Consider the following 25,970-nt stretch of genomic DNA (forward strand, 5'->3'; position numbering starts at 1 on the left):
ACAGGTGCACAGGTGGTCAAACAGCCTGCCCTGGTATAAGGCATCTTCCTCTGTCCCTGTGGCAAATCTAGCCTTGCTACTATGTAGTGAAAACAGTAGCTGGGAACCAGGCACGCGACAGGAATTTATGGGAAATGTTACTAAAAATATGTCCCCATAACACCAATGCATTGAAGTAAACTACAGCAAGCCCGCAACTTGCACACATTTAACTTGTTTGCATTCAACTTTATGTGTGTGGCAAATAGATAGATAAATAGATCAATAGATGGTGGAGTTCTGAGAAAAATGACTTTGGCAATCCGACCTGCCAATGAGCCCAATGCATTTTGACTATACATGATCTTGGCTTTAGGCGCGATGGGGTCCCTTTACCTTTTACCTTATGGAATGCAAACCCCCACTTCAGTTGCAGGCTTACTGTACTATGCACCTTGTAAAATAAAGTTTTGAGAAAGAACATTGGTAAAATTTAAACATTTCATACAGAGCATTATTTTGCAAACATAAAAATGTTTTGAATTTATGGTCTGCACTTAATGACTTGAAAACCTGAAAGGGACAGCGACCTCCTACAACAACTAGCCTACTATTGTAGCTCTTACCTGTGATAGTTCTTGAAATAATTCACACTTTGTTTTCTAATGGATTCTTGCAAAACCTCTGACTTGCTGCCACAAAACTCTTCACCAACCTGCATCAGCCTACAGAAGAGGATTTTCTGATTATACATTCAAGTCAAGAATTAGATTATTCATTTCAACTACAGGTTGGGCTTCAGGTAGGCACTGTTGAAAGAGAAGCCCACATAGAACGGCCTGCATCCTCTTTTCATACTGTGGGCCATCTGTCTGTATAAAGCAGAAAACCAAAGGCAAGGGAGATTTCTACACAAGCAATTGAAAATATTTAGAACGCTGGAGTTCTGCACTCCAAACATGGATTAGATTATTCATCATCACTCTTACTCCCAAGGAGGAAAAATGGAAGCACTTATCAGGGTGAATGATACAAATTTCCTAGATTTGGTAGCGAGGAGAAAGGAAGATCTGTAGACTCACACTTTGGAGGGCATTCGTATTACTTATCAAAATTAACATTTCAAGGCAACCTTAAATTAAGCAAGGCATACAATTTCAGCTACTGTTCTCTGGAGAATAAATTCTGTGATTCAGTTAGTTCAGCATTCTAATTACTAACAACAGCTAATACTTCAGCCTGTTTTATCACCATACTTCCCCAACCCTCATTCCTTCAACTATGGAAGCTTTATTTCTGTAAAGGAACTTTCACAATTTTCTCAGCAGATTAAACATAAAATGGTGAAGGATCCTCAAAGAAAGGCATGCAGTTAAGACTCCTACTGGTCTGATGCAGATGAGAACTAATGCTAGTAGACACTAAGATTGCTCCGATGCACATTAAGGCATTTGATTCTCCTAAAACATAGTGGTCTGATTTAAATCAGAATATTTGGAACATAAAGCCGATGCAGTTTCCTCAAAGTAAAGCAATGTACATAAGTTTATTTCGGCATTTCCTAACCTAGCGCCCGCCAGAGGTTTTTGGACTAGGCTGGTTTAAAGTACACCAAGAATGACTCAGATGTTGGAAAAACCAGTCCAGTTAATCAGTGAAGCAATTTTAAATAGCACAGAAGTGAAGAAACAGCCTTGCTATGACTTATGCTGCTGCCGCAACCAAACAATATTTGAAAAACATTCTTAGAATTCAACGCACACACAAAAAGCTTTATTGTGTTAACTTCCACTTTGTCTCTTTATCAGAACAAATGGCCCCTGAAAATACCTGCTGACAATATCCAGGACGAAGATGAAGTCATCGTATTTGAAGTTAGACATGTCTGTGCCAAGCAAATAGGTCTTCACTTTCAGCTGGACATCCTGCAGAAAAGCAAACGTATTGAAATTGGGTATGTTTAGCCTACGGAAGATATGGTTAAGAGGCAATATGATAGCCGTCTTCAAGGATCTGAAGAGTTGTCACATAGATGACAGAGCAAATTTGTTTCTGCTGCTCCAGAGCATAGGCCCAAATCCCACAGGTTCAAAGGATAAGAAAAGGGATTTAGATTAAATGTTTGGTACAACTTCTTGACACTATGCACTGTTCAACAGTGGAACAGATTGCCTTAGAAGGTTGGACACCCACCTACTGGGGATATAGCGTGGTTAAGATGGCCCTTGAGCTCTCTTCCAACTCTATGATGAAGCAGATGCCATCATAGCATTTGATGTATTTGCTACCTATGATAAATGGCTGAAACCTTTCGAGGGATACTCAGTCCTGGATCTAAACAAATCAAATAACCAACACTTGAAGAGTGGGTTAAAGTTGTTTATTCAAAGTTACTTCTAATTTGTGAAGAACTTGCAGCCTCCATATATAACATAGTCTGCATCTAACCGGTTTTGCAATCACATTGCTACCACTACATTTATACGGCAAAACATCCATGAACAAGAGGGGAGGTGTCATGAGGTTTGGGGAATCCTCAGGTTTGGAGAGGTACTGCTTGGGGTGGGAAACAGAAAACCAGAGGGAGGCAGTGGGAAATGGAGTGCAACAGAGAATCAACAGGAGAAACATTCTTTCCCAAAGAATGTTCTATGCACTGTCCATTCAAGAGAAATTGACGTTTTCATCATTTCATGCTCTTTAAACTCAATTTTAAGAACATGAAAGCATGCGACAGAAACGAACCTATTTTTCTCTGATACTATGAACAACCAGAGATAATGGGGGGTTTTTTACATTCTTTCCTAAAAGTCCAATTAATGTTTTTCAAAAATGAGCATTTGCTGGGGGTGGAAAGCATTTTGCCAATTTAAAACGAACCTGCCATATTCGCGAAAGTCCATGTTCCAATTTCTTTTTCACGTAGCTGCGGTCAAAATTGGTCTCCTCAGCACCCATGACATTGCTTCCATCTGGAAAATAATGTATGTGTTTCACATGTAAGCTGACAAGGAAGGGAGATTCAGAGTGTGTGTGTGTGTGTGTGTGTGTGTGTGCGTGCGTGTGCGTGCTTTATTTTAATGTGAGACAAAATTTCACATCCTTTAGGCTCACTTCACACTCCACGATAATAATAGCAAGCCCACACCCCAAATCCCATAATGTGGCAGAGACAATGAAGGGCATTAACCAAGACTGGCTGATCTGGGCAGTGAGGCGATGATAGCAGGCCCACTCAACATGCACCACACCCACAATGTCCCACCACCCCCAACACATGGTTCCTCCATAGCAAAGGCATAAAAAGTAGTAATAATAAGAATAATGCTCTAATAAGGTGTGCCGCACAATCCTTTTGTGTGCTTACTCAGAAGCAGGGCTTATTTTCAGCCGGAACTCACTGGAACTCAGTTCCGGCACCTCTCAGGTAGAAACCATTGCCATTCTAAGAGAACAAGGAAGGTGTTCGTGGTGAGTTCTGGCACCTCTTTTTCTAGAAAAATAGCACTGTTCAGATGTAATTCTCATTTTCTCCAGGAGGATTACTTGCTAAAAAGTTTGTTTAGGATTTCAGTTTCAGAGCGTTCACACAGGCTAGATATTCACTATTATAATGCTTCATTAAGTAACAACTGCAAAATCCCTCAAGCTCCTGAAATAGTAGGTTGAGAGAGAGATTAACTGTGCCTAACAATTTTCATTTACAAAAAAAAAAATCATAAATAGCATTTTATACAGGTTCCTTATTCCAAATCTTACTGTTTCCCTGATGGATATTGGAAGAGCTTTTGTCCTATTGTTCATACAGCCCTGACTACATTTTTCACATTCTGAAACTAACTCAAAATACATATTTTATTCAGATAATACATTCAGATAGCATAACCAGTTCCTACCAGAAGACGAAGGAGGTTCACCGTGATCATATTTTTCATGCCACTCCATGGTTCGGTAGTAACTGAGCATGACCTCCCACAGGGCTTTGCAGAGGTCAGCAAGGCAAGGAATGTAACTGTCTGACGTAATGTGCTAAGGAACATACAAGCAAGATCTGTGATGTTTTTCTTCATTCTAAGTTTTGTCAAATGCAAAATTTGTATGCAGAAGGAATATGACAAATACACACATACAACATCTGTACAATATGGCCTATATGCTGTACTGTTTTTAAATGCTGTACTGTTTTTAACATTTGATTGGGAGCAGCCCAGAGTGGCTGGGAGACTCAGCCAGATGGGCAGGGTATAAATAAATAAATAAATAAATAATAATAATAATAATAATAATAATTATTATTATTATTATTATTATTATTATTACTACTACTACTACTACTACTACTACTACTATTATATTATTATTATTATTAGCAGTAGTAGTAGATGTCACACACAATGAAAAGAATACAGTGGTGCCCCGCAAGACGAATGCCTCGCAAGACAAAAAACCCGCTAGACGAAAGGGTTTTCCGTTTTTCGATGCGCTTCGCAAGATGAATTTCCCTATGGGCTTGCTTCGCAAGACGAAAACGTCTTGCGAGTCTTGCGATTTTTTTCGCTCCCGCCCTTTTTTCTAAGCCGCTAATAGCCTTTTAGCCGCTAAGCCGCTAAGCCTTTAATAGCCGCTAAACCGCTAATAGCGCTAATCCGCTAAGCCGCTAATAGGGTTGCTTCGCAAGACGAAAAAACCGCTAGACGAAGAGACTCGCAGAACGGATTATTTTCGTCTTGCGAGGCACCACTGTAATACAGAATGAGGGAAACCACCCCATCCCCTAGATTTTTTTAAACACACACACACACACACACACACACACACACACACACACTTTTCCCCTTTCAAGCTGTGGAATGCCACATGGACTGCAAATAAAACAAAAAACTGTTCGCTTTCAGTAACAAACGAAATGGGCAAGTGCACATGCCAATAATTTAGTTTAAAGTATTAGTTAATGTTGTATTGGTTAAGAGGCAGAAGAGCCTAAACGCATTCAAGAACACTTCCAATTTGCCAAGAGATTGTACATAACAATTAACAGGGCTTTAAATACACCACTGATTTAAAAACGCCATGGTTTTTGGCACTCAAAAACTTGAAGTGTTCTTCCAGTCCTGCCAATAAAGCTAAATAAATTAAGGAGGCGCAACGTTTTAAACACTTCAGTGAAAGAAAGAATTATTTTGAAGTGTCCAAATAAGCTAGGATGCTGATTTGGTATATAAACCATTCTTTTCACGGAAAGGCTGCTAAGAGTGAATTCACACCACACTATTCTTCTCACACAGTTTTTAATGGATGAGATGCATTCATGCAGCAGAGCTAGAGAAAAAAAGTATTTGATAAAATCTCCCCACCCACTGCCCCCAGGGGGTCCCTCCCCCACTCATCCATTAGGCTTTCTTAAAAGCTTAAAAGCTCCCATTGACTTTCCCCCCCAACTAATTGCTGTGCAGAAGGGCCATTTCCAGGGTGGGTCAGTGCACAGGAAAGGAAGGGTTAACTCTTCCCTTCCAGCCATGATCCCCACCCCCACCAAATCCCCCACTACAACGAAGCATTTAAACGCTCCCATTGGCTACTAATCCTGATGACTATGTTCTACCTTCATGGTGAGAGACAATATGCTTCTGAGTATCAGTTGCTAGAAATTCCTTGCCATTTTTTTCCTTCAAACGTGGCCTATACATGCAAACACAAAATGTCCCAAGCCTTTATACGACTACGTACCATGCACAGGTCCTTGTACTGAAGCTTCTGAAACTTGGTGTCTGTGTTTCCCGCACACAGCTCTACGTAACCGAGAACAACTTGGAATACAGTGTTGTGAATGGCTTGAGTAAAGTGCATGTGCAGTTGGTCCATGGCTGTCTGAAGAGAAAGGATGGGGAGAGTCATTAATGCATAATGGAAAGCCAGTTCCATGTTCCTGTTCCTTAAGTCACAGACTGTAATTCTAGGCAACAGCCTTCAGACACTCAAGTAGCTTCCGTGGCACTTAGTGACTTTTTCAGCTTCAGGTGATAAGCCAGCAATGACCATACTTGGTTGGAGATAACTTAGACACATTTGCCCATACTCTAGGAACTTTTAGGCTATTGCATTGTATTATATGTAGGATTGCCTTTAAAAATGGCTCAGAAACTGTGGTTGGTTCGAAACAGAGCCACAAGACTATTAACCAGGACTGAGCAACGCTTTACCAGCTGCACTGGCCCCCAGTAATCTCCCAAGATCCATTTAAACTGCTAGTTTTAAAAAGGTTTGGGACCTGATTAAAAGAAAGATCACCCCCCCTACGTAATTCTTATTAACAGAGGTCCTGGCATGGGTGTCCCCCACCAAGCAAAGTGAGGCTACAAAGGAGGGGAGGAGGGCCTTTATTGTGGTGGCACCACCAGACTATGAAACAGCCTCTGCAGAGAGGCTGGCCTGCCACCTTTTTGGCATCAGTGAATATCTTTTATATTCCGCCAGGATTTTAATAGTGTTTTGGGTTATTGTGACTTAGTGTGGTTTTAACCCGAGCTATAACCTGTTTCTGCTTTGCAGTCTGTTTGTTTTGCAGGGCAAAATTTTAGTTGTGAGTTTGTTTTTGCTTATTGCAAATTCTAATTGCTCTTATTAGTGATCGGCGGAGATATAAATCTTCTCTTCCTCTTAGCCCAAGAACCAACGAAATAATAACTAAATAAATAACACACAGCCTCCGCTGAAACAAAATGTAAAGAGAAGGAGTAACGCTGGACCTGGAAGCGGGAGAGCAGGTGTAATTTTGAAAAGTACCCTTTAGTGGGCTGTTTGTATGTGAGAGGCATGGGCCTATAAGCCTTACAAAAGAAAACACCCAAGGCTTAATAATGCAGCTGGAAATCAGATGAGCCGTAGATAAGGAAATGAATGGACTATAAAAGATTATTGCAAATGTGACACTAGAGAACAGTAAATCCTCTTGTGGTCTAGTCAAACACACAATTATCATATTTTCCCCCAAAACAGGGTTCAACAAATGGAGAGGTCCTTTAAGGAAAGCAGACCCAAGAAATGGAGTGAAGGAAAAGAATAAATGTGCAGTAGGTGATTGGCAAACCTGCCACTGAGCAAAAGCCAGCCAGGCTTGGTTGCCAGCACAAGACACCCTGAGCATTCTTGCCCAGATATATTCTGTCTGCCAGCCAGAGAACTAGTGAGCATGTGCCATAAACATTTATATTTCCAACTAGGGAACACTGGATGCAATGCTAGCTACACTTAACAGCAAGATATGTGCATGTGCAAGGCATCCATCCTGGGTGGTTCAACTGCTGAACAAACCAGGGATGAGCGCACTAAGGGAGTAATCATATACTAAGAACTGATTTTCTTTCAGTCGTGTTTTTATTTTATTTACTCCCAGGGTCTGTATGTATTCCATCACTAGTGTCTATTGACAGAAGCAACCTGCCTATAATCTGTTAGATAGTACTGAGTTTGCAGAGAATGTATTTGACCATTTTGGTTGTTTCTACATTATAAGCATTTTTCGCCACCAAAGCAGATAGCTCACATGGTTAAGACAAGCTAGCCTGCTTCATAAGCAAGACGTAACAACAAACAGGGAATGCTCACCTGCGTTTTCCCAAGTAGTCTGTAAGCCTGCTGCACCTTGGTATAGTGGCTGATGTCAAAGTTCTTGCAGATTTTGGAAAGCGCGACATCTAACTGCTCCTAAAATGTCAAGTCATGAATATTCAGTAAAATGAAATAGCTATACAGATTGAAAAGATATGATTTATACGGAGACATTCATGTATCATAAGAAAGCAAAATGCAATATAATCATCTGAACAGATGAAGTGCCCCTTAGCCAAGGTATTCACTCTGTCAAAAAAATCAATAGACTGCATTCTCACCTCAATTTGCTCCAAAGTGTCCTGTAGTTTTGAATTCAATTCACTGCGAAACAATAAAGTCCAACATTAGATCATTTAGAACTAAGCCAACAAGTTATACAAGTGTTTCGGGCTGTGATGAATGTTGTGGTACATCAGTGCAATTGGGCAGATCTTTTACAGAATAGAGTTTCTGCCAGCAATGCTGTGAGATGACTGAAGAGACACACACCCCGCCACCCACCAAAACCACATCTCTAAAAGAGATCTATTATCCTCAAATCATCTCTGTAGGCCATTAGACACAGAAGCGTCCGTGCTCAAGTGAGCAGCTTATTTATTTTTATATAAGATTTCTTACCCACCCTTCACTTTATGGTCCCAGAACTACTTACAATAATAAAACATGCAGCTTTAGAAACAAATAAAGCTATTGCAATTATAAAACACATGAAACTGTTTCAAATGAAAAAGCCTACTAACTGTATGTCCCATGCAACCCCCAAGAATCCTCTCTGAATCTTAGAATCTTTCATTCTGTGACAAAATTTTGACATTTGCTCAGACCCTGAACAGAAATCTACCAAAAGCTGATGGATTTTCCAGATGGCAATTTCCCTCACATCTAGACTTGCATTGCATGACAAAACTAAATCAGGGAAAGGAAATAATTAAAGTATTATTATAAAACCCAGTTATTTCTCTCCCCCCCCCCACTTTAAGCTTCATGATCACAATGATGCGCTAAGGAAGGCATTGCAAAATAGCTTAATTTTGCAGCACAACTAAGCCACATGCACTGAAATGATGCCTCGCGGTTAATGAGCACTGTGTATTTTATAGGTGGTTTAAACAGCAAAAGCAACCAAAGTATGGGTGTCTTTTTAAAGCGTGCGTGCTGAATTTTATGCTGAATTTTAATACTTCTGCTCTGTACATTGCACTTTTCAGTTAATTTGTTACATGCATGAATTAATGAGAAAAGGTACAATGAGAAATCCTGGATGGTCATTCAATATTTTACAAGACAACCCACCCCCAAAGAAACATCTTAAAGCAGCACCATAATGTGCTACATATATCAATACTGCTGTCAGAGCTGCTTGAAGATCCTAGCTCACAGAGGATCACGCTAGCCAGCGATCATTAAGTAAAAGTCTTTATTGAATTACAGTTTCCATTCTCACGCTGCTGCGCGCAAACTCTACGTCTAGTAGCTAGATCGGCGAAGCTCCGTCTGAGTCTCCGCCCCGTGTGCACCAACTTAATATCCTAGCCTTGCTCCACCTTTTCCGCCTGACTGTCCTCCTCTGGGTCCCTCTACCCCCCGGGGCTTCTTCCTTCCGGGATTCTTCTGACGCTGACCCGGACCCTCCTGCCTCCTTGCGCCGGGCTTTAGGACCTGGTTCCCTTTCGGGGCTGCTTACTGCGCCGCCTTCCTCTGCATTTGAACTTGGCGCGCGCGCCCAACCTTCCACTTTCCTCTTAACCGTTTCTTCGCTCCCCGATGGAGGCGTGGCCACTCCTGACTCATGCCCTCCCTCCTGTGGTGAGCTGCCAGCGCTTCCCCCCTGGCTCCCTTTCTCTTCCCTGCTTCCTGGCGGTGACGCTGGTCCCGATTTCCAGCTGCTCCCCCCTGAGTCCCCTCTGGCTCTATCTTCCTGGGGTGCCCCCCTAGACTCCCCCCTTGCCCTGGCCACTGGTGCTCCTTTCTGTGAATCCTCTGATTCACTGGAAAGACTGGGAGATCTCGGGTCGTCGTCATCACTCATCTTTTCTTCTGCCTCCTCCCCTTCGCTCTCTGTCTCCTCCCTTGCCCGTGCCTCTGCTCCTAAACCCCTGACATCCATCCCCCCCTCGAAGCCCCCCAGTCCCCCCTCCCCTCCTTCCGGTGCTGGAGCTGGGGGCTGCTGTTGCAAAGGGACGAACGTCGGATATCGGTCGCTTCCCGTGGCGGGCCTCCATCTGAACTCTTCCGGGACTTCCTCCCTGCTCTCGTCGACGACGGTCACCTCCGCTTCCATCTCTGTGCCGCCGTGCTCGAAACCAGGGTCGTCCCCGAAAATGTCCATGTCCGTCTCTCCCTCACTTCCTCCTGGCGGCGTTGCTCGTCCTGAGCAGTCCAGCCACTTTCTGCGGAACTGCTCCTCTGGCCTATCGTCCCACCAATACGAGGGTTCTGAGACAGATCCCGAGGGTGACCCCTCCGGGGAACGGACGTCTCGCGTTGGTTCCTCGTCCGAGTCGAACCCCCGGAACGTGCTGGCCGAAAGCGTGGGTGTGAAAAGCCAGTCGTCGAAAAAGTCTGCTGGCATAGGTCTATGTGGGAAGAGGGCATGAAACTCGTCTTTGAGCAGAGGTTCGTCTAAGGCGTATCCCGGCACCCAGCTGTTCGCACTGGCCGGGGTGCCCTCCTTGGCGAGAAAGTATTCTACCCCCTCTTCCCCCCATCTGGAGTCCAAAATCTCCGTGACTTCGTTGATGCGTTCCTTCTGTGCCGCTCCCGCGTGTCCTGTTCTGTCTCTGGCCGGACTCGGCGCCGTTCCGGGTTCCTGGAACCTGTGCGGTGCCTTGTAGGGAGTGAGCACCGATCTGTGGAATACCGGATGCATTCTGGAACCCTCCGGAAGTGCCAGTCTGAAAGCTACCGGGTTGACCTGCTCTTCGACTTGGTAGGGCCCCAGTTGTTTATGCCCTAGTTTCTTCTTGGCCAACGACCTGGCCGGCACTGCGTGGGCCGCTAACCAAACCCAGTCTCCCACGTGGAGCTCTTCTCCAACCCTTCTGTGCTTGTCTGCTTGTACCTTGTATGCGTGCTTGGCCAGCTCCAGGTGGCGCCTCAGCTGATCGTGGACTTCCTGCAGCTCCGACGCGAACGCATCTGCTGTCTGCGGCTCCCCCTCCCCCATTCTTTCCAGTCCCGGGAAGGTTCTGGGGTGCCTCCCGTTGTTGGCGAAGAACGGCGTGACCCCCGTGGATACGTGCTTCGTGTTGTTGTAGGCGAACTCTGCAAGCGGCAGGTAATCCACCCACGTCGCAGGCTGTTGATTTGCATAACATCTCAGGTACTGCTGCATGATGGCATTGACCCGCTCCGCTTGCCCGTTGGTCTGCGGGTGTCTCGCCGACGCCAGGTTGATCTTGACGTTCAGGAAGCCCATCAGCTTCTGCCAGAAGTTCGAGATGAACTGCCGCCCGCGGTCGGACAGAATAGACCGTGGCAGACCGTGAACCTTGAACACGTGGTCTATGAACAGTTTGGCGGTTTGCTCCGCCGTGGCCACCTTAGCACACGGAATGAAATGCGCCATCTTGGAAAACAGGTCCACCACCACCAGCACTGCCGTCTTGCCCCTTGAGCTGGGCAGATCCGTGACAAAGTCCAGGGCCACCCTTTCCCAAGGTTCTACCGGAGTTTGCAGCGGCTCCAACAGTCCGGCCGGCGGTTTGTGCACTGGTTTGGCCCTCTGGCAGGTGTCACACCTCGCCACGTAGTCTGCGACCTCCCCTCTCATTCCAGGCCACCAGAAATCCCTGGCTACTAATTCCACCGTCTTCTCCTTGCCAAAGTGCCCGGCCGTGGGCGCGTCGTGCAGCTGCTGCAGCACCTTGGCTCGAAGTTCGTCTCCCGGCACGTAGATGGCCCCTTTACGGATGAGCAATCCATCTCTTAGCTGGAAACCGTCGGCCGCTGCCTTGCCCCTTTGCACCTCTGCCATCTTTGCTTGTGCGAAGGAGTCCCCCTGCAACGCTCGCCGTACCGCCTCTAGGTCCACGGTCGCCGCGGCGCACGCCCACACTGTCGGTGCGAAGATGTGCATGGCGGCCGCTGGTGTTGCGTCCTCCAGATACTGTGGCTTACGGGAGAGAGCGTCTGCCATGATGTTGGTGTCCCCCGGGACATACTCTATTCGGAAGTCGAAGTTCGCAAAGAACTCAGCCCAACGTATCTGCCTCTGGTTCAGGAACTGTGCCGTGCGCCAGTGCTCTAGATTCTTGTGGTCCGTGCAAACCTGCACCGTGTGCTTGGCGCCGATCAGAAAGTGCCTCCACGCCTTGAACGCTGCATGAATTGCCAGCAACTCCCTGTCCCATATGGTGTAGTTCTGCTCGGACTTGCTGAGCTTCCTGGAGTAAAACGCTCCCGGTCGCCACACCCCCTGCGGGTCTTTCTGCAGCAGGACCGCCCCCACGGCTCTGTCCGAAGCGTCTGTCTCCACCCTCATCGGCTTGCTGGGGTTGACATGAAGCAGCTGCTCTTCCGACGCGAAGAGACGCTTGAGTGCCTGAAAGGACTGCTCCGCCTGCTCTGTCCAAATGAACTTCTTTTTCTTGGAGCTAAGCGTGTCAGTGATGGCCGCCGTCTGCATCGCGAAGCCCTTGATAAACTTGCGATAGAAGTTCGCAAAGCCGACAAACCGTTGGACCTCCTTCCGGTTGCGCGGGCTCTTCCAATCCAACACCGCTCGAACCTTGGCGCTGTCCATGGCAAGCCCCTTGTCAGACAGCTTGTAGCCCAGAAAATCCACCTCCGTCACGTCAAATTGGCACTTCTCCAGCTTGGCGTAGAGCCTATGTTGCTTTAGCCTGCTCAGCACTTCCTTGACGTGCTTGTCATGCTCCTGCTGCGACTCCGAAAAGATCAGGATGTCATCTAAGAAACAGACGCACGTCTTGTAGAGCAGTCCCGCCAACACGTGATGCATAAATGCTTGAAAAACGTGGGAGCCATTTTGCAATCCAAAAGGCATAACTCTATATTCGTAGGTCCCCAGGGGCGTGAACATGGCTGTCTTCCACTCATCACCCTCCCGCATGCGAATGAGGTTGTACGCCCCCCGCAGGTCCAACTTGGTGAACACTCTGCCCTTCCGTACCTTCGCGAGGAGGTCGTCAATTCGGGGCATGGGGAAGTCCGATGGCCTAGTCACACTGTTCAAAATCCTGTAATCCACTACGAGTCTCTTTTGGGGCGTGTCCCGCTTCTTAACAAAGAATACGGGACTGCCCCCCACTGCCTTGGACTCCCGGATGAAGCCGCGCTGCAAATTATGATCAATGAACTCCTTGAGTTCTTGCAGTTCGTCCTCTGACATGGAATACAGTTTCCCTTTAGGCAGCGCCGCCCCCGGCAGCAGGTCAATTTTGCAGTCATATGGTCTGTGAGGGGGTAGCCTGTCTGCCTCCTTCTCGCAGAAAACTTCCAAAAATTCAGCGTACTTGTGGGGAATCGCTTGCAGCGTGCCTAGCAGCAGCTGTGACTCCTCTTCCTCTCCTTCCTGCCTGGGCACTATGCAGTGTTCAGCACAAAAGGAAGAGCCGAAGGTCAGCTGCCTCTGGTACCAAGCCATCGTTGGGCTGTGCTTGTCCAGCCAACTCATGCCCAATACAACGGGCGTGTCAGATAGTTGAGTGACGTTGAAGCTGATGATTTCTCTGTGATTCCCAAGTCGCATCACCATTGGTGGCGTCTGCTTCACCACTTGCCCCCCGAGCAGCTCCCTGCCATCCACCGTGACAACCTGCAGGGGCAGTGTGGCCGGCAGCAACTGCACAGCGTGCCTGTCGACAAAGTCCTGTCCTATAAAGTCCGCATTGCTGCCTGAGTCGATGGTGATTGGCACGTCTATGGTGATTCCATTGGGCAGCTGGAGAGATGCTGTGAGCCTCACTACTGGTTTGGGCGGGAGGGGGTTCACGGGCTGTAAAATCTCTGGGGACTGCGTCACTAACACGTCTGGCTGGGCCCCAGTGCCTCTTCCTCCAGCCAGACATCGTCGTTTCCCTGCTGTGGTCCTGCTTGCTGCGTTGCTGCAGTCACCATTGCCGAGGCTGCAGTGAGCTTGTGGGGCCTCTGGGGACACTCTTTTGCCATATGCCCTGGTTCCTCACAGACGTAACACTTCCTGTTCCCTCTAGGAGGCTTCGCTTTCACTGCTGCCGGTGCTAGGGCTCTGGTTGCTGACTGAGCCCTTGCACCTCCAACCTCCATAGGTTCGGCTCCTCCTCCTGGCGGAGGCGTGGATTGCGCCCGCGCTGCTTCTCTGGGAAGGAAGGAGGGGCCCCCGGCTGGTTCGCGCCCTCCACGCCCTTCTTCCCTGCTCCACGGACGTCCTTCCAGCCTCACCCCCACTGCCAGTGCCCTCTGAACGACCTCCTGGGTGGTTCGGGGTCTCTCCCCCCTCGCGATCTCATCTTTAATCGAGTTGTGCAGCCCCTCCCAAAAGAGGTCTCTTACCGGAGCCGAATCTCTGTCCCATTCCAGGGCACTGACCAAGGCGAAAAAGCGGGCATGATACTGCCTGACGCTGGCCCTCCCTTGTCTCAGCCCATGCACCTCCTTCCGTGCAAGATCCACGTCAATACTTGATAAAGAGCACCCATCCATCGCTTTAATAAAGGCATCCGCATTCTGGAGCGCCGGATCCTTATCTCTCCATAAATTGCGTTGCCATGCTTTCGCATCCCCATGCAGATGGGACATGATGAACCCCACTCTCTCTTGTTCATCTCTAAAGTCTTTATGCAGCAGTTGCAGTGCGCACAGTACGTCGGCTCTAAAGTTGGGATACTGTTGCAGGTTCCCATCGAAGTGAGAGACTAGCCCGCCTGTCCGTCTCGCCAACCCAATTCCCTCCTGCCGGGGTGTCTGCTTTGTCAGCACGTCTAACCTGACCTGGAGATCCCTGCAGGCGGCAGCTGCCTCCTCCTCTCTCTTCCTGGATGCGAGAACCTCGGCGTTCAGTTGTGCCACTGCTTTTCTGAGGTCTTCTATCTGCTGCTCAGCCGTCATGTCGTCTGCCGTTCGTGAGCTCGCTAGTAGGCACCTGTTTCTCTCCCCTCCTCGAGGCTGTAGATGCCCACAATGGTGAGACGGAGCTTACTGTCAGAGCTGCTTGAAGATCCTAGCTCACAGAGGATCACGCTAGCCAGCGATCATTAAGTAAAAGTCTTTATTGAATTACAGTTTCCATTCTCACGCTGCTGCGCGCAAACTCTACGTCTAGTAGCTAGATCGGCGAAGCTCCGTCTGAGTCTCCGCCCCGTGTGCACCAACTTAATATCCTAGCCTTGCTCCACCTTTTCCGCCTGACTGTCCTCCTCTGGGTCCCTCTACCCCCCGGGGCTTCTTCCTTCCGGGATTCTTCTGACGCTGACCCGGACCCTCCTGCCTCCTTGCGCCGGGCTTTAGGACCTGGTTCCCTTTCGGGGCTGCTTACTGCGCCGCCTTCCTCTGCATTTGAACTTGGCGCGCGCGCCCAACCTTCCACTTTCCTCTTAACCGTTTCTTCGCTCCCCGATGGAGGCGTGGCCACTCCTGACTCATGCCCTCCCTCCTGTGGTGAGCTGCCAGCGCTTCCCCCCTGGCTCCCTTTCTCTTCCCTGCTTCCTGGCGGTGACGCTGGTCCCGATTTCCAGCTGCTCCCCCCTGAGTCCCCTCTGGCTCTATCTTCCTGGGGTGCCCCCCTAGACTTCCCCCTTGCCCTGGCCACTGGTGCTCCTTTCTGTGAATCCTCTGATTCACTGGAAAGACTGGGAGATCTCGGGTCGTCGTCATCACTCATCTTTTCTTCTGCCTCCTCCCCTTCGCTCTCTGTCTCCTCCCTTGCCCGTGCCTCTGCTCCTAAACCCCTGACAACTGCATAGTAAGAAGAACCTTGCTGGATGAGGCCAAAGGCCCCTCTAGCCAAGCATCCAATTCTCACAGCAGCCAACCAACCAGGCACCTATGACACCTGAGTTCAACAGCACTCTCTTCACTCCTGATTGCCAGCAACTGATGTCTGATGCCTCCAACACTGGAGGGTAGAAGAGAGCCTTATCCTCAAGCTCAGAGCTTTCCAAACATTTCACGTTGGTGACACACTTTTTAGACTTGCATCATTTTGTGACACAGTAATTCAGTTTTACTAGCAAGCCAGAGGTTAAACTAACCCCTTTCCAGCCCCGGGAGGAGCGTGGGGAGCATTGGCGTGACACAGCTGCAGCTAACACACTTAATGTGTCACGGCACACAGTTTGGAAAGCACTGCTCTAGGTGGTGAACCCACAACCTATGGGCACCATGTTTAGTGCCAGCCCCTTGCAAAATCAGACACCTCTTTTCCTGCTGATGAGACTTTGCTGCTAGATGGTCTTCCGTAGTCTTATATGCTTTACCTTACAAAGGCATTTCTTCTGCCTATGAAGCGGCATTACTGTTAGAGGAGGTCTTAGCTCTCATGCTCCAGGGAGGAATGATACTGGAATGCAAAAACTTTCAAGCAATGTTGGCGCACCAGAGGGAGAAGAGATGCCTTTGAAAGCTAAGCAGATGGAGCTCTGAGAGTTAGGTTTTCTTCCCTACTATGGGCCTGTAAAGGACGCGGGTGGCACTGTGGGTTAAACCACAGAGCCTAGGACTTGCCGATCAGAAGGTCGGCAGTTTGAATCCCTGCGACGGGGTGATCTCTCATTGCTCGGTCCCTGCTCCTGCCAACCTAGCAGTTCGAAAACACATCAAAGTGCAAGTAGGTACCACTCTGGTGGGAAGGTAAACAGAGTTTCTGTGCGCTGCTCTGGTTCGCCAGAAGCGGCTTAGTCATGCTGGCCACATGACCCGGAAGCTGTACGCCGGCTCCCTCGGCCAATAAAGCGAGATGAGCTCCACAACCCCAGAGTTGGCCACGACTGGACCTAATGGTCAGGGGTCCCTTTACCTTTACGGCCCTGTAACTTCCTGAAAGGCTGGGTTGGGCCTTGAATTTATACAGGATACAAACCAGAAATAGTCTATCAGTGTTGTTGCATGCTGCCAGTGACTATGGCTGGCACACCCCCCACCCCACTAAGGGAAAGGTACCCTTCGCCATCACACAAGGACTGCAGGACACATATCTGAGTATTTGCTGGGTGCAGGCATGGTGAAAGCCACGGGAGACACATTCATTTCCTCTGCTTCTGGCATAGTACAACCAGAACGCAGTATCCATTTCAGATACAAAATATATACAATCCAAAAATTAGTTTTTTAAAAAATACTTGATCCATCTCTGATAGTGGAGAAAATATAGTCAGGAGGAGGAACAAAAGAAAAGAAAGCTTATTTTACAAGCCTCCTTTTGTTCTTGCCACTCTTTTCCACACCGGGCTTTTCACATATAGACCCTGTGAGAATAATTCATTCCATCTAGAGCTGATTATTTTCCAGACAAATTGTTTCTTTGCTGCATCGTGTATTATAGCGAAGGGGAGGGATATACCTCAAATTCGCTTTGTTCATATCAAGAGCAAATTGACAGAATTCCACAGCGCACAGCTCAAATCCATAACGCGCGACAAAATGAAATATAACAATCCCTGGGCATAACAATTTGATCTTTCAAAGACGTAATTAACTGTGCCAACACGTTAATTCGTGGCATTCATTTTATTCAGCCAATTAATTAAGGCATATTAAGAGGGCCCTGTTTGTATCCTTGCCTGCCTTAATCTGGCATGAAACAAAAGGGAGCAATATCATGCCAGCACGGAAAAAGCAGCAAAAAGTAAAATCAAGAATATTAAAGAAACTCCAATTATGGATATATCTAATTTCAGTATTTACTTAAAGAATAAATAAATCACAATACACTTTGAGAGACATGTCCAAGACAACATATTTATATTACTATTGTTTAACTCAACTGATTTCATTTTTTAAATTATTCTTATATTCTGCTTTTCTCATTTTTGCAATAGAAAACCTATTGAAAAATGCGGCCGGCAGAGCAGGATTGGGCCGGGCAGAGGCATCCATCTGCTACTACCTGCAAAGTAACAGCAGCATCACTCTGCTAGCGTGGAGCTCCCCCTTCTCCTGTCTAATGGATGGCCGAAAGTGCTGTCAACGTGATACTCTTCCAGCAGAAATCTCCCGAACAGGGCTTTCATGGGGTGGGACTGAGGTGGCCCAAGATTCATTGGATTCTGTGATGGCATCAAGCCCAATTCAGGCCTGATCACAGCACTGTGATTTGCTTCCTTGACCCCACCTGTGTGGAAGTGCTGTAGCTCTGTAAAGTGCCAGTAGACTGGGAGGGAGAAGTTTAGATTGCTCCATAAGAAATAAATATAAAATATAGATGGATGAGAGAAGGCCAAAGCTTAAGGGCTTAGTTCCCCCTTTCCATCAGCAACCAGATGCTGCAAAAGGAGTCCTGATTGGCAGTTGGGCCAGACAAGCAACTGGAAGGGGCCGGATTCTGGCTTCTCTTCTCCACTTAATTAGCTAAACTGGGGCTTTTCTCAGTGGACTGACTTGTACTTTTGACTCTGCCAATATTTTTCATTTCGCCCGCTAACCTGAAGTACAATGCAATGAAACAGAACACCTGTTCAATAATTAAGCAGCATCAATATACAAATGCCACTAGCAAACTCATCAATGATGTATAGTTTTACGCATTTGAATGCCTGCAAGATTAATAAGGCTGCTGTGCATTTATTTCAATTACAAGTCTAGCCCATTGTTAAATACATATACAACATGTACACAGAGGTACAAAAGATTAATGGTGTGCCAATCGGCTAAGAATTTTTATTTATAAATATGCAAGAAGCATTTGGCACAGCCGCACAATTGTTGCCCAGACTATGCCCACCTCTTGCCACTTGGATGAACGTTTGCCGCTCTCTCATACCAACCCTGAGCCCTAACATTTTATGGTGGCTCCAAAAACATTCTATCCAGCACCAGCAATCAGAACACCTAGGAAGCTGGGAAACAGCACTTCTAAGCACTGCCACCTCCCAGCACTTCCCTGCTCCTTGATCTTAGGAATCATCATGCAAAATTAAATTATGACAGATTAAGAGGTGGCCATATGCACAGCCAACAGATGAGCAACTTTCTACCAGAAAGTCTGGGGATTCTTAGAAACCAAAAAGTACTAAGATTTGGAAAGAGATAGTGTAATTTGTTAGATTCTAGGGCTGGTACACGCATATGCACAGACACACACAGGCACAATCTGTGGGCCCAGATCAGTACTAAATCTGGATCCTGCACTGAATCCATTGCTTTAAATGTGTTTTAAAGTTATGGTGTGTATGCAGCCTCAGATGCAAATCCAAGTGCATCCAGATTATATGTTTTTGGGATTGCAGCTGTACACAGATCATAGCTGTCAAGGACAGTCCCTTATCCCAGCGCCATGTCCTGCTGCTGTCCCTTATTGATGATGTCCCTTAAATGAGCTACTGAAGGTAATGGGGCCCTTTCTATGTCCAGATGTGCTTTGTCAACAACAAATTGTTGCTTTTTTGTGTTGAATATATGCTATATGGTAATTTATGGACCTAATAGGTATCTAAAGCCATTTGCACGCAACAAAATATGTATTTTATCAAAGTAATTGTTGATCCCTTATTTTGGACTGCTGATCCCTTATTTTCAAGGCTGCTGGTCCCTTATTTTCAAATCTGTAAGTTGACAGCTATGACACAGATACCAAAATGAACACCACTTTTCAGCACCACTTTTTAGCCTTCAGTGGCAATCAGTTCATGTTAAAAAGAAAGTGCTACCTTGCAAAACCGTTCAGCCGTGTGGCGCTTTCATTATGAGCAGCCGCTATGTGCAGCAAGTCAGGAAATTATACAAAAAGTTAATTGCACTTTACAGGCCTTTTAAAAACAAACACCACACACACCAAAACTTGTTTTTTCAAGATGGAAAATTAATCTCCAGTGCTGGGGCCCAGTAAATTATAATTTGCAAGCCATTCCCTAAAGAATCGCATGCTCCTTTGTTGTCCCTGTGTGCCTGAAGGACAAAAATCAACTCTGGAAGATGACTGTTGCGTTACCTGATGCAACTGTAGTGTTTGAAAGTGCTAGCTGCTTTCTGGCATTCCAGGCAGAGCTGGATAGCCCCAGGGTAATCCTCCTCCTGTGGGAAATAAGACGTAGAATAAGAACTCAACAACACTGACAATGAGTTTATTAAAGAAAGAAACCTGTGAGCACTGCATTTCCTGAGAGAAGGCTCTCTGATCTGCTCAAGACAGCTGTGCTTGATGTTTCCAGTCTTTGCAACCCAACAGTATAGCTCATTTGGTAGAGCATGAGGCTCTTAATCTCGAAGGTCATGGGTTCAAGCTCCATGTTATGCAAAAAGGTCCCTGCACTGCAGGGGGTTGGACTGGATGACCCTCAGGGTCCCTTCCAAGTCTACAATTCTATGGCTTGCTGTGGGTGGTTATGGAAGCACAAATAAACTACTGGCCTTCAGACACAGGAGGAGTAAGTCCACATCCTGGGAGGCTGCTGAACATTTATAAAATAGTATCAATTTCACCTCTCCCCCACGTAAGCCTAATCTGTGATTGGTTCTTCTTAAAAGTAGGCATAACAATTAAGACAGCTGATGCAACACAGGAGCATGCAAGAGCAGCCAAGGCCTGGCCTCGCTCTTCAAAGGGAGTTATAGCCCACAGATGGGCCAAGATGGCAACCCCTAATACAGTTAGAATGCATGTGAACAAAAAGATGTTCCCTTCAATTACAATTAAATTATAGTCCGGTTATATTCTTACCTCCAACATTTCACTTAAGCGGACATCAGTTTGTTGCTGGAAATTAAAAGGAGGGAGAAGTCACTGCACAGAACACTAGAGAAATGATTTCTATAGTTGAAAATATGAAACTCTGCTCATACCAGGGTTTTTATCGTTCTCAGAGATTTTAGCAGCCCCATCAGCAACTGGCGTTTTCGTTGATTGGCAAGGAGGCCCAAGCTGGCTTGAGTAAAACCCTCTTTTGCTGTGCTCAGATGTCTGCAGAAGTCAAATAATATATATTTTTTTCATAATGAAAGAGTAACTCTCATGGAATACAATAAGGCTTGTGTATAAAAATGAGCAATGCTATGCTAAGTCTGTGTTCTAAAGCAAAGACCAGTACTAATAAACAATGCAGAGAAATTATAAAACACACACATATGCACGCACACATCTGCTCCAAAGGCAAAGGAATCTCTTCACACACCCTTCAAACAATATTTGCAAAATATTGCTTTATTTATACTAATTCCCGGCCACCTTTCCACTCACTGCCCATCCAAGGAGGCTTGCAACATATCATCAAAAGAATACCCAATAAAAATCCTCAGCCAGCCAATTAACACACTTTCCATACCAATGACAAACCACAATACAGACCGTAAAACCTCAATAATGAATCAGCTACTCAGAAAAGGTATGCCTTTAGGGAAAGCTTCCTCAAACTCGGCCCTCCAGATGTTTTGAGGCTACAATTCCCATCATCTCTGAACACTGGTCCTGCTAGCTAGGGATCATGGACATTGTAGGCCAAAAATCATCTGGAGGGCCGAGTTTGAGGAAGCCTGCTTTAGGGCTTTCTGAAAGGCTTGAAGCACGGGAAACCAGAACAGATCAATTGGCTGAGAGATCCAAAGCAACGGTGCTACCACAAAAGATCCCCTGCCTTGTGGCCACTAATCTCACTGATCTAGGAGGTAGACATATGAGGAGAGCATCAGTTTTTGATCACAATGTGTGGGCAACTAGTATGGTGCTAATGGTCAACAAAATAGCTTGATCCCAAAGCAGCACCTTAAATTGGGTTCCGATAGGCACCTGCAGCTGGTCCAGTAAGTGTGTGACAGAATCTGAATGTCTCCGTCCCATCAGGGTGATGGCAACCATGTTCTGAACCAGCTTTAAACACGATTTTCAAAAAGTCTCCAAAGGCAGTCCAATGGCCACAGGCGGAGGAAACGTCACCTAACACTGTCCTTTGAGAATAACTATTTATGAAGGAAGAGTCGCCATAAAACAGTGCCCCCCTAAACCCACCCCAGAAGCATACAGTGGTATCAAAAGCTACTGAGATGTCCAGGAGAACACTAACATTCCCTCCCATGCATTCTCTGGTATATCATCCATCAGGGTAACAAAGGCTGTTTCCGTTCAGTACCTAGGTCTGAACCCAGATTGGAGTGGATCCAAACAAACTCTCGATTCATATATCACACCAAAACAGGGTTAAGGACGATTAACTTTGAACTGGCACAATGTCTAAAGTCAGCCTTGTAAGTAAGCACACAGAAGTTACCAGCCTGCAAAAATGTTTACTAGCTTGTAGCTAATAAATGTAGCCAATAAAGACATTCGCAAGAGGTGAAGTTTTAAATTGCCTATTTTTGTCTAAACCTGAAATATATAGCTAAAGGAAAGTAGCAGCAAAAGTAAAGGCAGCTAGAAAACTACTTTAAAATGATACTTTTTTCATTTTGTAAAGCAAAACAAGCATCAGTAAAAGGGTGCACTATACCGTCTTCCATTTGTGCAAATAACAGCAGCTAATTGGAGGCTAGTCTGTAAGGATGTAACTCGTTCAAGCTCCTGCAGAAAGACAAAAGCAGCAATTTATTTCTCCAAGGATACAAAGCAATTGGCTTAAAAGGAGACACCCTCTTACAAAATGTACTCTTAATTTACATTCAGTCCATTCTTTTTTTTAAAAAAAAAGGTAAAATAAAAATTGAACATCATAGTAAGTAAAGAGCTGTGTAATGGTCTAACGTCTTGGTTTAGGTCCATGTATGCACCAAGATGACTCACAGTACAATTCTGCACACACATAAAGCCCTTGGCTCACATTGAAGCTTTGAAAGATTATGAACTCCATGGAGTTAAGCTCTACAATTTATAGACTTGTCATTCTGAAAATAAAATCACATTTCAAACTGCACAGTTTGGGATCCATTTTTATTTTATTTATTTTATTTTTTTGGCCATACTGGAAATCTCTAAATGACAGAATTCAGCATTTGCTTTTTCAGAAACTATAAATAATATATTAAGTTCATGAGACAGGAAAATAAGAAAATAGGGCTGCTGGATCTGGCCAATAGCTCAGCACAGGGCAGCATCCTGGCCTCACAGTGGCAGACATATGCCTACAGGAAGACCACAGCCAGGTCCTGAGTGCAGCAGCTTAAAAATAATAAACAAGCACACAGTGGAATTCATTAATTTACCTTGACATATGAAGGTTGTTTTTCAAGTATCAAGTCTGCAACTTTTTTAGATACCTTAAAGAAAACATTCAAGTTACGAAGCAGCAGATATAAGCAGGGTACTATATTAAAAGAGCAGGTTGACAGGAAGCACTTAGAACCTCGTCAAAAAAATTAGTAAGTCCTCCACAACGTTAGATTATATCCACATTAAAATATTTGCATGTAAAAAATGATAAACACTCCAAAAATGACGGCCATATATGAAGCAAATACATGAGAACTTACAGGCTCTCGTTGGAAACCAGTAGCAGAATCTAAATTAACCTCCCACCCCATTTCAAATTGAAAGATACTCTTGAATAAAAATTGAGAGACATACAACAATGAAGCTTAATATAGTCATTTTACCTTGCCATTAATGCATAATCATATATGATTTATCTATAAAAGAGATTTAAATAAATCCACATTTGTGGCAGAGATGCCATCCTAAAAGCAATTTACGGAATGCAGCAATGACTATTTGTGTACCAATGTTAATTTATTACTTTTCTTTTAATGTGCTGCATGTTTTTTCCTCTTTCCACTACTTCTGAGTTCCAGTAAATGCAATGCTAGTGCACCTGGTACTCAGCCAGCAAGGAACAAAATAAGCATAGTTAAGCCATAATCTGTGGTACTAAAAGAGACACACAAGTCACGACACTGGATTCTTTGCCTTAAAAAGCATTAACACCTGCAAGTTTGCCCATACCATCCAGATTATAATGTGCAGCCTCAAGAGAACTGGAAACCCTCTTCCCCCGTGTGTGTGTGTGTGTGTGTGTGCCCCATGCTTGCACAATTCAATGGATGCCTTAAATAACATAAACTAAGCAGGCCAAGCTCAAACCTATAAGAGATGCAGAATAGCTAGCTAATCCAAACTGGCTAGTTCGGATTGGCCCTCCAGATGTTGATGAACTACAAACCTCATCATCCCACACCATTGGTCATGCTTGCTGGGGCTGGTGGGATGTGTAGTTCAGCAACATCCAAAAGGTTCCCCACCCCAACCAGTTAAGGAACCATGTGAAAAGCAATTGTTCATACTACACCAGAAGTTGGATCTAGAGATTGCCCTTCTGTGAACGATAGGATTGCTGCCCTTTGTGGAAGGGAGAGCCAAAGGAGGTTCGCAATGGAGGAAAGGCGGCGTGGAGGCAAATTCCTGATTCCTCCTTTCCCCTGTTGCCCCCGCGTGCCAGATGAAGGGACCCCCGTCTTTCCAGAGCAGATTTTTAGGGGGCATGGGAAGTGGGATGGGAAATCAGCAAAAGTCACATTATCCTGCCACCATTTCTCCAACAGGAGTGTCCCATATGTGGACCACTACCGTTGAGAAGTCTGGATCCAACCCCATAGAAACAAAGTACAACACAATCAGACTCTGCCTTCTCCCACCCTGAACTTTAGATTTTGCTTCAACATAAGCTGTCTTTTACCAAGCAAGATTACTAGCCCTTGTACCACAGGCAACAATTATCTGAGGTCTCTTTCAATTGGGCATGCCAGGGATTGACTATGGAACCTTCTGCATGCAGGGTCTACGCCAACGTTTCTCAACCTGGCGTGCACCATATATTCTTCAACTTCCAAACTTCTGTTCAACATGGTCAATGGTCTGGAATTATGGGAGTTGGAGTCGAAGAACCTCTGGAAGACACCAGGTTGAAGAATGCGGTCCCATGCTATGATATAGACCGATAGCTCACCCCCACGAAATTCCCAACGCACAGGGCCACTAGAGGCTGCCCTTGAAGCAAGGAGGGACACATAAGAGTATCTGAAGAAGGAGGAAAGAGAGCAAGGATTGGAGCACAAGCTAAGGACCAGACAGCAGCTAAACTCGGATAGAAAAGTGGTAGACAGTGGACCTTGCCTCAGTTAAAATTTGCAGGTCTGCTCCGAAATATGTGGCATTGTTTTCAGAGGTTGTGTTAAAGCCATCTCTTTTTTTTAGTTCTAACAAGAACAAAAAAGAGAGAAGTTTATGCGGCTCTCATTGAAGGGATTGGAGAGGAGGGGAGAGAAAGCAGTTCCGACTCACAGCAGCTTGCTGTTGCTTTAGTTTGTCTCTGTATTCTTCCAGTTCTTGAAGACTAAGAACAGGAGGCAGCTTCTGCAGGTAAAGCATAAATAAAATCTAATTTAATCCCCTGAGATAAACATCACACAATTGCTGAATTATTTAAAAGGGCCAATGAGCACTGGGACAACACCCACCCAGCATCACCACAATGGGTGTTAGTGGGCTTTGAAGGAGTTCTACCAAAACAACAAAAGGACAGATAGATTTAATTTGAACATTAAAATGGAAAACAAAAGCAGATTCAGTACTATGAAGCCCAGCATGTGTGTGTACATCAGAAATCTTTGTCATTCTAACCCAAATAATTCTCTTACCTCCAACTCATACTTAACAATGTCAAAGGAATCACTGGAAAAATAGACTTCTTCAATGCTGTTAATTAATTCTTGCTGAGCTTGAGGATCAGTTGGTTGTTCCCGCAGCTCTCTAAGTTCCTCCTTAAACACACAATGGGTTCAAATAAAGTGTTATACACTGGACAGTGATATACCGCCAACGCAATTTCGCATTCCAAAGGATATTTGCAATACAAACCAGGATGGAGGATTAGGTATGCAGCAAATGGGAACAGTATTTTCTTATGTTTTGAATAAAGAAACACTTTTTGACACTTCGTCTTGGCGAAATGTCGCCACTTTTCTTTCACAATGCAGAATGTTTTTCTGTAAACCTTCACTACACCTACTGGCAAATTAAGACACTTTGCTTCTGGGTCTGCCTCTGAGGAACCTCAACTGTTTAGGCCCCTAACCCTCACACACATACACACACACAGCGCGTATCATTCTATCATTTTTAACCAATTATGCAAAACTTGAAAGTTAAACTGTTCTGCCTTAAGAGGTGCCTCACAATCTGAGGCCCTAAAATGCAGCTTCCTTAGTTTGTGAGCAAATCTGTCACTGCCGTTGGAGGAAACCGGGTTTCCCTTCAGGCCTTCCAAAGTTCAAGCACTGACAGTTGAGGTTCCTCAGAGGAAGACCCA

General features: G+C 45.6%; 1 protein-coding gene across 1 annotated transcript in view; it reads right to left on the bottom strand.

Moving 5' to 3' along the window:
* Positions 1-25,970, bottom strand: part of VPS50 (VPS50 subunit of EARP/GARPII complex) — an 83,218-nt gene that overhangs the window by 42,375 nt on the left and 14,873 nt on the right. The window contains exons 3-16 of the mRNA XM_081163076.1: positions 25,300-25,422; positions 24,944-25,015; positions 22,873-22,926; positions 22,164-22,234; positions 20,527-20,644; positions 20,405-20,440; positions 19,676-19,758; positions 7,869-7,911; positions 7,585-7,683; positions 5,707-5,847; positions 3,876-4,008; positions 2,860-2,951; positions 1,810-1,904; positions 606-704 (exon numbers count right to left, since the gene is read on the bottom strand). Of these exons, the coding sequence (XP_081019202.1) occupies positions 606-704; positions 1,810-1,904; positions 2,860-2,951; positions 3,876-4,008; positions 5,707-5,847; positions 7,585-7,683; positions 7,869-7,911; positions 19,676-19,758; positions 20,405-20,440; positions 20,527-20,644; positions 22,164-22,234; positions 22,873-22,926; positions 24,944-25,015; positions 25,300-25,422 (1,259 nt within the window). The remainder of the gene's footprint in view (positions 1-605; positions 705-1,809; positions 1,905-2,859; positions 2,952-3,875; positions 4,009-5,706; positions 5,848-7,584; positions 7,684-7,868; positions 7,912-19,675; positions 19,759-20,404; positions 20,441-20,526; positions 20,645-22,163; positions 22,235-22,872; positions 22,927-24,943; positions 25,016-25,299; positions 25,423-25,970) is intronic.

Source organism: Podarcis bocagei, assembly GCF_964188305.1.
Source record: "Podarcis bocagei genome assembly, chromosome: 12".
In the NCBI taxonomy this organism is placed as follows: domain Eukaryota; kingdom Metazoa; phylum Chordata; class Lepidosauria; order Squamata; family Lacertidae; genus Podarcis; species Podarcis bocagei.